The sequence below is a fragment of the Colobus angolensis genome, unplaced genomic scaffold, assembly GCF_000951035.1.
Source record: "Colobus angolensis palliatus isolate OR3802 unplaced genomic scaffold, Cang.pa_1.0 Scaffold74, whole genome shotgun sequence".
Classification (NCBI taxonomy): Eukaryota; Metazoa; Chordata; class Mammalia; order Primates; family Cercopithecidae; genus Colobus; species Colobus angolensis.
Genome location: NW_012121154.1, coordinates 5,595,604 through 5,610,575, shown reverse-complemented (window position 1 = coordinate 5,610,575; position 14,972 = coordinate 5,595,604). Strand labels below are relative to the sequence as shown.

At 35.1% G+C, this 14,972-nt stretch overlaps 1 protein-coding gene across 1 annotated transcript in view; it reads right to left on the bottom strand.

The window, feature by feature from the left end:
* Window positions 1–4,593: 4,593 nt before the first annotated feature.
* The window catches only part of LOC105501677 (desmocollin-2), a 43,110-nt gene continuing 32,731 nt past the window's right edge, over window positions 4,594–14,972 (bottom strand). Inside the window, exon 5 of the mRNA XM_011927697.1 lies at window positions 4,594–4,753. Coding sequence (XP_011783087.1) covers window positions 4,742–4,753 — 12 coding nt within the window. The 3' untranslated portion in view covers window positions 4,594–4,741. The remainder of the gene's footprint in view (window positions 4,754–14,972) is intronic.

Below are 14,972 nucleotides of genomic sequence, written 5' to 3'. Positions count from 1 at the left end.
TAGCTCTTGGATTTGGGTTCCCATTTGGATTTGGGTTCCCATTTTTACTAAGTTAGTGAGAACAAAATTTTTTATCTGCATGGAGAAAATATTTAGGTAGCAATTAAAACAAATCATCTGGAATATGCACTCAAGTATCTCTTTAAATTTTATATATCAATTTTTTTAAAAAAAACCTTTAAAAATCTCAAATGGAAACTCAGAAAAAACTGATGATGCTCACCAGATGAAAAGTTAAGAAGAGTGGGAGATAATTCTTTAAAATTTGTAATCAAAATATATAATTTTCACTCTAAAATAACCTTAAGTACGTTGACTGTGTGCACCAATGATTTCCAAACAGCAGGTTGTAGTACTATCACTAGCATATATTAATTGAATTAAAGTAATCAAAAAGTCTATTTGAGAATTTTGCTTTTGATGGTAATCAGATCAGCAGCTCTGAATGGCTGTACTGCTACAACTAAAGAGGTTCTAGATAAAATATGATTAATACATACCACGGGATATATAGTATTGATATTTTATGGTCAGGAGAAATTTTTTTAAAAAAAGAAAGAGAGAGAGAAATTGCAACTCAAATTTGTAAGTAAATGATAAAGCTGGCCAGTGACTTTATCAGCACTTCAATCATGAGGTTCAGATTTGAAGCAGCAGGAAATGAGAGAGCTGAAAACCAGGTATAGAAGGCTCCTTGAAGAAGATTACAGTAGTTTTTAATGGGTAGTGAGACCTGTTTCAAAACAGAAGCAAAAAGTAAACTCTTTTTGGAAGAAAGCATCCTTAACTTTCACTCCAGGATTCCCATTAGATCACTCATATATGAATCAAAACCAAAGACCTCAGAGAGGAAAATGCCCCATTAAATGAGCATTTGCTAACACAACCAATAGGATTTTAGGCCTCTAAGTGCTTCATATATTTAAATTATTAAGAGATAAATATAAAATGATTAAAAAGTAAAACATAGACTATCAGGAAAATGAAGCAGAGACTGTAAAAAGTGATCCAAGCATATTTAAAAAGAATTAAATGTAACTTTTGGAAATTTAAAAAAATGGTTTAACACAATGAATAGGTTAACAGTAGACAAAACATAGTCAATGAAATAATCATTAAATTGAAATGTAAATGCAAAGAAATTGCACAGAATGCAGTACAAAGGAAATACAAATAAAGAGGAATGATTAAGAGAAATGGAGAATCAAATGAGAGTGTCTCATATCTAACTAGTATCCAAGTTCTACAGAACAAAAAGGAAGGAAAATATGTACTGTTTGAAAGCATGGTGACCATATATTTTTAAGAACAGATAAATTCACAGATACAGAAAGCAGAAGGTAGTTGAAGCAGTATATCTAAAAAAGAATCGATATCAGGACACATCATAAAACTAACACTAAAGAAGAAAAGGTATTAACAGAAGTAGTATTTGCAGACATCTCAATGATTGCTACTATTAATTTGTGTTAATTACATTATCTTTCAAGAATATTTAAAATAAAATATTAAATGAAATGAAAAAAGAGTTTATCATTACTATTCCTACATTCGAAAGGCATTTATAAATATTTATTTGAAGAAAAGAAAAAATCATCACAGAAGGAATGTCTGAACTTGAAGAAAGAATGAAAAGCAAAGAAATGGGGCAATGGGTTGGTACATCTAAACATACAACTTTCCATTTCTGCTTACAATCAATGATAATAAAAATAAGTAAATAGTGTTACTAAAACTACAAACATTGAAATACATATTAATCATATGTATATCAAAGAGACAAAGCTAATTTAACTATTGTAAGATTTTGAAGTTGACCGGGAGAAGCTTTCAATATTTAATACGAATATTTGTTAAGCTTTTATACCAGTTTTCCAATTATTGTCTTTCAGCTTCAAATCACTCTTTTTGCTCTGATTGTGAAGCTGGAGCGCTCTAACTTTTGAACATTTCTCTTTACTTACTGATACAGTTCTAGGCTTTGTGAAAAGAGAGTTCTGGAGTCATAGTACCAAGGAAAACCCTCAGAAGTATGCCTCTCTTCCAAGTTAAAATCCTCCATTTATTATAATCATTTTATATATATATATTTATTTATTTTTGTCATGATATTCCAGTAATCCTCAGACTGTGTCCTACCCACTATCAGCTCACATTCCCCACCTAGCAGCTTCCAAACAACTCCAGGAAATGACTTCCACTGGTAGTTTGACCTACAACCTCACGCATGGTCTCAGAGCAGCATTGGTGGACTACTTTCCTGGCAACGCCAGCTGTGTCTTCAAGGTACTCTGTCTGTTTCTAAAGATCAGTTCGGGCCAGAACCTTCTGGCAGTTTTCTTTACCATGAAGAGTCTGCATGTTCTTGTAGTAGCTACACCCTCGTCCAGAGGTAATATTCTCAGCCTTAGAGAGGGAAGCCCTCTCCTAATCTTTTAGTGCTTTCGCTGTCCTTTCTTCCTGAGCCTAGAGTTAGTATCTATTCTTTTATACTTGCTATTTTTGGAACACTTAGTGTTTTCTTATAGCACCTTTGTAATTAACTACCATTTATTAGTTAAAACATCTTTAATTGAATTTTAAACTGTATATTATTTTATGGTCTGCATTTTTAAATTGGCAAGTTGCATTTATTTGCATTCATTGTGGTTCTCGATATATTTGAATTGACTTGTATAATCTTACTTGTACTTTTTATGTAAAATTCTTTATATTAAATTTTGCCTGTTCAAATGAGTAAGGTTTTTATCTATTTAATGGATTCATTCTGACTGGTTCAAGAAAAATTTTCAGGGTGGCCACTAACTGATAAAAATATAATGTATTATTTTGAAACCAGTGGAGGGAAAAAACAGAAAAGAATTCAGTGTACCAAAAAGAGGAAAAAAATAAGAAAAGGAACAAAAGACAAAGGTTTTAGAAAGTACAACTAAGATCATAAAAGTCAAATTCGGATATATCAACAACTACAATAAATGTAAATGCACTCAGTTGCCAATGAAAAAAATACAGACCACAATATTGAGTTTAAAAATTATACTACAGAGTTACACAAAGAGCTTTTTACAGAGCAAAAATATGAGGATATAGAGAGGTTGAAAGTTAAATGAAGAAGGACAGATAGGTTGATAAAACAAATGGCAGGTCAGTATTAGGTATAAACAGCATTCATATATTAAAGAATAAAAGAAATGTGGTCATTTAAGCAAATAAGCATAGTTTAAGCAAATAAGCATAGGAAGAGATGCTCAACATTTTATTAGTCACTAAGGAAATGCAAATTAAAACCATAATGAGATACCACTACACATTTATCAGAATGACTAAAATAAAAATAGTGACAACACCAAATGCAGGTGAGGATGTTATGGAACTGAATCACTCACACTTTGTTGATGGGTACATAAAATGGTCTAGAGATGGACCAAGCTTGACAGTCTTCTTATTTTTAGTTTGTTTTTGGTTTTCTAGTTTCTTGACATAGTAATTTAGATCATTAATTTGAAACTTTACTCATTTTTAGCATTTACTGATATAAATTTAATTTTATGTACTGTTTTAGTTGTATTCCATACTCTGATACTTAATGTGTATTTATACATTGAAGTATATTGATGACAAATGTTTTAAAATCCTCCTCAGACAATTTCAAAATCTGATTCAACTCAGTGCTGAAGTCAATTGATTGCTTTTTTTCATTCCATTTGTGATTTTCTTACTTCTTTGTATTACAGGTGATTTTCTATTGTGTCTTGAATATTTTGTCTCTTATATAAAAAGATTCTGGGTCCTAGTTAAATTGTTTTGTAGCAACAGCTGTCATGTTTAGGTTTAACACACAGGGCATTGCTCACTTTCGTGAGCTGTGTTCCCAATGACTAGTTTAATTATCAGATGCTTTGCAATGTTATTTCAGTCTATTTTGTATATCTGGTGCCACTGGGACTTTTGCTGCTCACTTTTGGTTCTTTCTGAGGTAGTACAAAGGATTTTCCCAATCCAGCCCACTGGGTGTCGCTCCATCAAGAGGTGGATCTGAAGCCCACAGGGACAAAGTGTCTTCCTAGTCTGATGCCTCTGTCTGAATCTTTCTAGTTACTCCCACTTGCCCCAGTGTTTGCTGGTGGAAGAGAGGAGTCACAGGCATACATGAAGATGCTTCTTTGACTGGCACTTTTTATGTTGAAAAGCATTGCTTTTGCCTTTAGGAGACATAGACCATTTTCTGGGCCAGGTTCTTGTACTGAGAATTCCCCCTTGCAGTGTCTTCTGCTGCCCCAGTGTCCCTAGGTGGGGGAAGAGAGTCTCAGGCCTAGGAAGTTGAAAGGTGTCCCAGGGCTTGCCACTTATAGTGGTTGGGTGTCTTTTGCTGGTTCAGTTTACCTACGTTGGTGTCTGTTTGTAAGAGATCTAGTCTCAAGAGAGCACTTCTAACAGCTGCTTATTGTTGGTGAAAATCCTGATTAATCCTCGATTTTTTTGGACATCCCTGGCATTGTCAGAAGGATTCCCATTCCCTCCTGAGGAGAAATGAGTTTAAGTAGGCTGTCTTCTACTCCTAGGTTTGGGCTCAGGAAATAAAGTCTGGTTTACCTTCTCCTGTTGGGTGGGAAGACGTGAGATGCTATGCCAATTATTTAGGAACAATTATTGTTCCTCAAATCCTGGGGTTCCAAAAAAGAATATATTCTTCCCGTCTTTCAAAGTTCTTCCTAGTTGCTTCCTGTGTTATTTCCAGGGTTCACAGTTTCATCTGGCAGGGAAGCAGGGAGAAAATGGACTATGTGATCTTGACTGGAAGTTAACCTGCTTTTATTGAAAAGGTATTTAATAATTAGTCTATTCCTAAAAACTCCAAGACCAGGGAGAAGGCAGAGGTCACAGAACATTCTGGACCTTAGGGAGAGAATATTAATTTGCAATTGGTTCCAGGGTTCTTTTTATCCATTTAACTATCTTACCTTTTACAGACATTCACCAAATATTAAATAATCTTTCCTTTCTCTGGAGAAAAGGGAATTAAAAAATCCTTGTTAATTATATTTTTCTTTAAAGTCACAATAAGATTTTCCTTCAAACAGTTTAATTATCCATTATTGTGACAAATGGCATATGCTGTGGTTATGAAATTTTTGTGAGACATCTTTATCTCAATATTGTCAGTTTATTTTTGTATGACACCATAAAATATCTGCTCTAACCAGTATATCTGTCTCAAATGAAATAATGGAGCTATGAATTAATCTCATCATTACTGGTTATTTCTGTCATAAGGAGCCTATAAAAGGGACATTAATGCCTCCCGAGCTCGAAGCAGACACTTTCGTGTGCAATCCCACAAATGGTATATACTCCTGAACTGCTTGGGGCTGCAAAGTAAAAAGAACTTCCACAGAGGACTGAAAGCAGTGTGGTAATATTTAAATTTTACATAATGTTGCTTGAGTTGAAACTAAAGAGGTTACGAAACACTGCTCAAAGAAATCGGAGATAACACAAACAAATGAAAAAAACATTCCATGCTCATGGATAGGAAGAATAATACTATTAAAATGCAAAAGCAATTTAAAGATTCAGTGCTATTCCTATTAAACTACCAATGACATTCTTCACAAAACTAGAAAAAAACTATTTAAAAATTTATATGGGACCAAAATAGAGCCCAAATAGCCAAGGCAATCCTAAGCAAAAAGAAAAAAGCTGGAGGCATCATGCTACCTGACTTCAAACTATACTGCAGGGCTACAGTAACCAAAACAGCATGGTACTGGTATAAAAATAGACACATAGACCGATGAAACAGAATAGAGAGCTCATAAATAAAGACATACAACTACAACCATCTGCTCTTTCACGAAGGTAACAGAAACAAGCAATGGGGAAAGACTCCCTATTCAATAAATGGTGCTGGGATAACCGGCTAGCCGTATGCAGAAGAGTGAATCTGGATCCCTTCCTTATACTGTATACAAAAATCAACTCAAGATGGATTAAAGACTTAAATGTAAAGCCCATAACTATAAAAACCTGGAAGACAACCTAGGCAATATTATGCTGCACATAGGAAAGAACAAATATTTCGTGATAAAGATATCAAAAGCAATTTCAACCAAAGCCAAAATTGAAAAATGTGATCTAATTAAACTAAAAATCTTCCACACAGCAAAATAAACTATCAACAGAGTACACAGGCAGCCTACAGAATGGGAGAAAATATTTGCAAAGTATGCATCTGACAAAGGTCTAATATCCAGCCCCTATAAGAAACTTAAATGAATTTACAAGCAAAAGATAAACACCTCTATTAAGAAGTGCATAAAGGACATGAACAGACACTTCTGAAAAGAAGACATACAAGCAGCCAACAAACAGTGCAAAACAGCTCAACATCACTGATCATTAGATGAATGCAAATCAAAACCACAATCAGATATCATCTCCCACCAGTCAGAATGGCTATTATTAAAAGTCAAAAAAATAACAGATGCTGATGAGATTCCCGAGAAAAGGCAACATTTATATACTGTTGGTAGGAGTGTAAATTAGTTCAGCCATTGTGGAAATAAGTGGAGCAATTTCTCAAGGAACTTAAAACAGAATTACCATTTAACCCAGCAATCCCATTACTGGGTATATACCAAAAATAATATAAATCATTCTACCATAAAGATACATGCACACATATGTTTACTGCAGTACTAATCACAATAGCAAAGACATGGAATCAACCTAAATGCCCTTCAATGGTAGGCTGGATAAATAAATGTGGTACATATATATCATAGAATACTATGCAGCTATAAAACAGAACGGGATTGTGTCCTTTGCAGCAACATGGATAGAGGTGGAGGCCATCATTCTAAGCAAACTAACACAGGAAAAGAAAACTAAGTAACACATGTCATCACTTATGAGTGAAAGCTGAACAATGAGAACACAACAATACTGGGAGAAGAAGAACAGACACGGGGGCTTACTTGAGGATGGAGTGTAGGAAGAGGGAGATGATCAGGAAAAAAATAAGCCATCAGGTACTATGCTTATTACTTGGGTGACAAAATTGTGTGCCAAACCCCCATGACACACAGTTTACCTATTATAACAAATTTGCTCATATACCCTTAACCTAAAATAAAAGGTTAAAAAACAAAAGAGAAAAGAAAGGAGTTTGAAAATAGTGTATGCCTAATTATGAGGTTTGTCCTGCCCCCATTGTTTCATTCTTCTACCTGCCTTCAAGATATCATTATCATACCCTAAAATCCTTGACTTACATACACTGCATAAATTTGCACAAATTTAAAATAATACCATCATCAAATACAACCTTCATCCTGAAACTAGTATTCAATATTGTCTTGCTTTGTTTTAACTTTATAACTTCACAAAGTGTGTATAATGATGTTTGCAATCTTTTGGTGCTTGAATTATTAACCTAATCTTCTCCTTTAATTAAGTCATTAAAAAAAATGAATAGCATATTGCTAGGTTCCATGCATATCGCTGGGTGTTACTACTGATCATTTCACCATAATTTCTTCATTTTGACAACTGCATTGCCGTTTACCATTGTTTTTGCACAACATCAAGGTCTTGGGTATTATTTTGTGTGGTAGGTACTAATTTTTAATAAAAATGACTTATCTAATGAAAGAAGGCCATAGCATAACAATGACGACAGTGAGTCATGAATGTCCAATTTTGTGTACTTGAAGTCAACTTCATGAATTAAATGAAAATGTCCTTTAGGGCTTTCGTTTCCAAAAATCTGACAGAAGCCTCTTTACATTATTCAGAATTTTACAGAGAAACAGAACCAATAGGAGATGGGTGGGTGGATGAATGGATGGATAGATAGATAGATAGATAGATAGATAGATAGATAGAGAATTGGCTCACATAATTTGGAGAGGCTGAAAAGTCCCACCATCTGTTGCCTATAAGCTGGAGAACTAGGAAAACCAGTGATATAAGTCAGCCCCCGACCAAAGGCATGAGAACCAGGGTTGAGGGGGTGGGGTGGAAATCTGCTGGTACAAGTCTCAGAGTGTGAACGTCTAAGAATCAGGAGATGTGATGTCCAAGGTCAGGAGAAGATGGATGTCCCAGCTGAAGAAAAGAACAAGATTTACCCTTTCTCTACCTTTTTTCCTGCTCAGGCCCTCAGTGAATTAGATGACATTCACCCACATCAACAAAGGCAGACCTTTACTCAATCTATAGATTCAAATGCTAATCTATTCCAGAAACACCTTCACAAACACACCCAGAAATAATATTTTACCAGCTATCTGGGCATCTCTTAGACCAGTTAAGTTGACAGATAAAATTAATTATCACAATCTTCTATTACAAAATACCTGAAATGATAAATCTGAGAATATGGAATTGAATTTACAGGTTAGAAGGGGAAGCTTATAGATGTCACCCATGGAGAAGAAACTGAAAGCCAGAGCAAACTCACTTTGCATGGACACTGGAGGCTCAATTTGGGCAGCTTTGCACATGGCCCAAATGGTAAAAAGGCTTGGCATTTATGGTTTGCCCAGGGATCATGGGACACTAGGCACTGAGACTGTGTGAGACAAGAAGTTAAAACTGGAAAGTCTGTGCAGAGTTAAAACTCATGAAAGCTGGTACTCTCACTGGGACTAGAACTACATACATTCCACAGCAAGAAAGATTTCTCAGCCCAGAGATCTACTAAGGAAAATCAAAAGTTCATTTAGATAAATTAAAGTCACAAACCTGTGTTTATTCTGGTACAGTGTTCAAATTTACCTTATTTCCATACTGTGGGAATCCTGATGAAAAGATTAATACAAAATTTGATTCAGAGTACATGGTATTCACAGAGTACAAGACAGAAATAAAGGCAAATGTGTTCTAGAGGGATAATTTTATGAGCTAAAAACAATGGGCTTTTTATTTTTAAAAATCCCTGCAAAAGGTAAGTGCACAAAATGGTAAAATGCAAATAATTTTCCAGGAAATAATAGGACTACCTAAAATAGACAATAAATATAAGTATATTTGAATTATACTTATTTTATATTAAGTAAAATTTAAATGTTATAAACCATAAGCAAAGCATAAGGCCATATGAAAAATATAAGATTTGATCAAATGTCATTATTCCTGTCTTATAATTTGGAAATTACAGTAAACACCATGTAACAAATATTTTATGTAAGGACAGACTTTATGTTAATTATAGTTTATGATCTCACCATTGAACTCTATTCTGCCTTAATAATTATAAACCAATTCAATAAGTAATTTCCCAAATACAGACAACATGGCCTCTCAAGTATCCCTACATAGTGGGAAGCTCTCTACAACTTAGGCAAGATAAATTTGCACCATTCAACAGCTCTATTTGAAGGAAAACAAACACTAATCTGAACTACCATATAATACAGGAAACCAATGAAAGTAATGATCTCTTTCTCTCTGTTTTGAAAACGGATTTAGTTTGCAAGTAACAAGTCAGGGTAGCCATTTGTACAAAGGTTTGCTAAGAAAACCAGAAATGGTACTTGAATTATTACTCAAATCCTCCCTTTTAATTTGGTTGTACTTTTTGGAAATTAGGTTGAAAGACTGGAATATATCCCTTAACTGGCATAATGGGATTTAAAAATCATTCCTTTATTATGTTTTCTTCTTAGTTTATGGGATCAATTTTCCATATGGTATTTGTAGTACTTACAGGAAAGTTTGTATTTTGGCTTTCTCCCTTGTAAAACACATGTTCTTGAATTCTTGGAATCTGATTGAACATCCTCTGTCTCAGAGGATGCCCAAAGGCTGTTTTTATGCTATCTCTGGGGTTTATACATATACAGCCTCCAGCTCGACTTTAATTACGTTAACTTAGGAGGGCTTTCCAGTTGAGGAACTGTGGGTGGGCATCGACATAATTTCCCTTTTGTCTCTTTTTCCCCCTCATACAGACTCTTTTAAAATAAAATAAAATGAAATAACAACAAAGTAATAATAATGCTTCCCACCCTTGCTTTCATCCTGGCTTCTAAGATTTGCTGCATTAGAAAAACACAAGTAAAGTAGTAAGGATTAAACAACATCATTAAAAATGGAAGCAAATTCATATTCAGGTTCAAACAAATCACAAAAATAAATCTAACATCCCTCTGGCTTTATTTCCACATTTTCTTATTTGAGCCAAAGAAGAAAAGAGAAAACTGAGAAAAAAATCTTTCACGTGTATGTGTATCCAATGTTGTTGTCATCCTAATGTTCAGAATCTCATGAGAAATCTGTTTCCCTTGCAAGTGCAATTTGATGTCTGACACACACCACTAATATATTAAGATGGTATGAATGTTGACAGAAAGCAAAATGGCACTGAAGCCAACACAAAAGTGTCTGCTAAATCACAACCTGGAATTTCCTTTGTTATAGTCTGGCAAATTTCCCATTATTAAACTGGAGTAAAAATATAATACTACTGGGGATTATCCACTATTAATTTGTCCAAATCTTTTCCATGCCCCTTAAGTTTCCAATACAATTTATTTATATTCAGCACATGGCTTTATGTACTTTAATGAATTAATACAGGGCATTCCAGATTAAATCCCTTAATTTTTATCCCCTAAAATAAAATTTCAATGACTGTTTGTCCATTTTTAACAAAAATATACCACATGTCTATCATACTTTACCTTTTACAGGCACAGTTTCTCAAGTAAGCCTCATAATAGCTCGAGAAGTTAGATGGCAAACAAAACATTGCTCCTATTTGATGAGTAAGGGAACAGAGACTCTGAATAGTAAATGGCTTGGCTAAGTCACCAGCCTGGTGAATGAGCAAACAGCTGCCAGCCACAGGCTTCTGCCTACCAGCCTACACATTCTTGAGTCAGAATTTGGGGTTCAAACTTTGTCTCCATGGCAGTTCCTAGACAAGGAAATCTCAGTTACTTTCTTGTAAAATAGAAATGAATCCTTTTTATCTTTTATATTTGTGTAAGAATTAAAGGACATGTTCTATATGAAGTATTTAGAACAGCAACTACAGCAACTAGATGGTGTGTTGTTAATAATTGTTTTTATTTTTTCCTAAGAAATAATGTTTTTCATCCCTTTGTAACCTTAGTACCCCTACTTATATTCTTTTTCTCATTATAGTCTATAAATATCCTTCCTCCTTTAAATATTCTAACTTACTCTCTACCTCAGATCTTTTCCGCCTACCAACATTTTCAGGATTCTTTCTTATACATGCAAAAATGAACATTGTTACTCTAAGTATCATCCTTTTTTTTTTTTTTTTTTACTTTGAATGTGCAAGGTTCCAATTTTTATGAACTATAAACATTATTTCATTTGGAAAATATTACACCTAAAAATTTTCTGGATTCTCTGTTTTTTTTTTTTTTTTTATCTTCTACTTACTCAATTTTTTTTGTCTCAAAGAACCATGCATGAATCATGTAACTTTCCAGCTGGAAATGACCTTCCAATTCATCACCTTTGTTTCACTGATTAGGCACATAGATCACAGAGAAGTTACCTTTTTTCTTTGTGCAAGAAAAAAGGCACCACCTAAAAAGTAGAATGAAGCCTTGAAACCCAGTCAGGTCCCCTGATGGGAGGGAACAGTGCACTCTTTCACATTCCCACACTCATTCTGCTTCCACTTATACACCCAATTATCCATCAGTTTGTGCCTTTTGACTTTTAGCTTCACTACTCTTCTACAAAAAAAAAAAAAAGTAACTTTTGGCTCACCTCTCTTCAGAATACAAAACCCTTGACTCCCTTTTACACCTCCAGTTTGCAATAGTACACACAAAGTTGAATTTACCTTTTAGTTCTGGTATGCACAGGAGGCAAGAGGGTGGGGTCCCTGGTGAGGGCTCCACCCTCAAGCCTGGAAAACCATGGCCCTAAATAAGAACAGGCATTCCTATTTTCACGTCCAAATGTTGCCTTTTCCAAGACCACTCTGTCCCGCCACACCCCTATCCTGTACCCATATAAACCCCAAGTTCCACTGGCAGAGCAGCAGAGCGGCACAGCAAAGGAAAGGAAAGGCAAACAACTGAAAGTGGAGAGAAGAGGCAAATGAGCGTCAGAGACTACGGATAGATGTGGCTTAACTTCAGACAGCATGATTTTGGACAGAAGCCCAGCCAGAGGCAACCAGGCTTCAGGAGAAGATTATCTTCCCACTCCATCCCCTTTCCTGCTGCCCAATCGCACTGAGAACCACCCCCATCACTCAATAAAACCTCAGCATTCACTTTCATTCAAGTCCGAGTGACCTGATTCATCCTGGATTGTGGACAAGGACCCGGGTACCAAGAGGGTAGGGTGAAAAAGGCTGTCACCTTGACTTTCCACTGAGTTGGTTAACACTTAGCTGTCCACGGACGGCAAATGCTAAAAGAGCACTGTATCACCCCTAGACACTGACATGGGGCTGGAGCCCAAAAGTGCTTGCCCTGGCTCCTGCACCTGCTGACCTGCGTGCTCTCCCTCCCATAAGGGGTTTGAGTTAGAAGCAGCTGAGCAAATGAGCCACACGCCTGTCACAAGTCCCGCGAGGGGGTTAGGGAACTCTCCCATTTCATTTCTTCTGTTAAAATGTGCCAAATTTTTAATTCTTATCTTACCTACCAGAAATGCTCTACCAAACTCTCATTTCACCCTCTTTTCTCAAATGCACTTCCACCTTCGGTGACTAAGTTCTCTCATTTGGCTTCAATCATAACATCACTGTAAATCACTTTATAAAACGGATTAATCAATTTAACATACATTTCTGAACTCCAACTATGTGACAGGCTCTATGCCACAATAGAAACGTTAAAGGCTAGTGGGATTGATTCACTGGTGTGTTCGTACTTAACAACTGACTCAACTTCTCTCCAAAGAAAAAGAAGTCTCTAATTCATAGAGTTTGCCAAATTTCATGATGTAAATATTTGAAAAATATTTAAGCTACCAACGTGTTACTAAATGAAACATTGGGAAGAGACCCTAGTAACAAACACAATCCAGTATGAGCTCATTCCAACATGTCAGTGAACTTGTGAATATTCAATGGAAAACTTCAAATAAACATATATTTATAAACTTCATAAATGCTGAGTCTAACTTTGACTTTTCACAAGTATTTGCAAAGAACCTACGTTAATTTTCCATTACAGACCCCCAAATCCTCACAATATTCGTCATACATTTGTTTTTTCCCTTTGCAGAAAAAAACGCACTAAAAGTGTTACAACAGATATTACTGAAAAGAAGTCATTCTTTGATCTGTGTGCACATTTAAAAAAATTATTAAACTTCATTCTTTAGAAAAGTTTTGGGTTCATTGAGCAGAAAGTAGAGAGTTACCATATACTTCCTCTTCCATACATGCACAACCTCCCCACTACAGATATACTGCACCACAATAGTACATTTGTTGTAATCAATGAACTACATTGACACATCATTACCAACTAAAGTCTATAATTTACATTAGGGTTTACTCTTGGTGTTGTATATTGTATGACTTTGGGCAAAAATATGACATGTATCCACCACTGTAGTATCATACAAAATCCGCTGCCTAAAAAATCCCCTGTGTTCTCCCAAGCTAAATCATTCCTCCTTCTCTCAAACTCCAGAAACCTCTGATATTTTTACTACATTTATAGTTTTGAATTTTTCAGAACATGATATAATTGGAATCATATAGTATGTGGCCTTTTCAGACAGGCTCTTTTCACTTAATAATATGCTTTTAGGTTTTCTCCTTGTCTTTTCATGACTTGACAATTCATTTTCTTTCAGCACTGAATAAAATTCCAGTGTCTAGATGTACCACAGTATATTTATATATTCACCTACTTAAGGCCATTTTGGCTGTTTCCTCCTGTTGGCAGTTATGAATAAAGTGGAGCAAACATTTGTGTACAGATGTTGTATTGACATACATTTTAAATACCAAGGAGCACGATTGCCAGATCATACAGTAAGAGCATGTAAGAAACTACTGCACTCTTCCAAAGTGGCTGCATTGGTTTGCATTTCCAGAGCAATGAATAAGGGTTCCTGCCGCTCCACATACTCACTGGCATTTGATGTTGTCAGTGTATTAGAATACTTTTCATCGTTCTAATAGGTTTGTCATATTTTATTATTGCTTCAACTTGTAATTCCCTAAAGATACATGATATTGAACATCTTTGCATATGGTTACTTGCCATCTCTCTATCTTCTTTGGTGAATTATCTGTTCAGTCCTTTCCTCATTTTTTAATCTGGTTGCTTGTTTTCTTATTGTTGATTTTTAAAAGTTCTTTATTTATTTTGAATAACAGTCTTTTGTCAGGCATGTCTTTTAGAAATATTCTCTCTCAGTGTGAGTTTTCTTCACATACTCTTGATGTTGTAATTCATAATAAAGGGAGATTTGATTTTAATGAAGTCCAGATGATCAATTCTTTATTTTCATGTATCATGCCTTTCATGTTGTACAATATCTAAAATGTCATTCCCATCCCAAAGTCCTCTACTTCTATGTTATCTTCTAGGAGTTTTACAGTTTTGCATTATATATTTAGAGCTATGATCCATTCTTAGTTAATTTTTTGAGGAAAGGCATGAGGTCATTGTCTAGGTTCATTCCTTTGCATGTGAATTTCTGGTTGTTCCAGCATCATTTGTTAAAAAGGCTATCTTTGTATGACTTTTGTCAAACATCAGTTGACTATATTATGTGGGTTTATTTGTGGACTCTGTTCTGTTATTCTGTTTTATATTCTTTCACCAGTACCACACTGTCTTGATTACTGTAGACTTATAGTAAATTCTGAAGTCCCATAGTAGTATCAGTCTTTTTTCTCCTCCAATAGTGTGTTGACAATTGTGGGCCTTTTTCCTCTCCAAATAAACTGTAGAATCAGTTTGTCAATATCCACAAGATAAATTGCTGGGCTTTTAACTGAGATA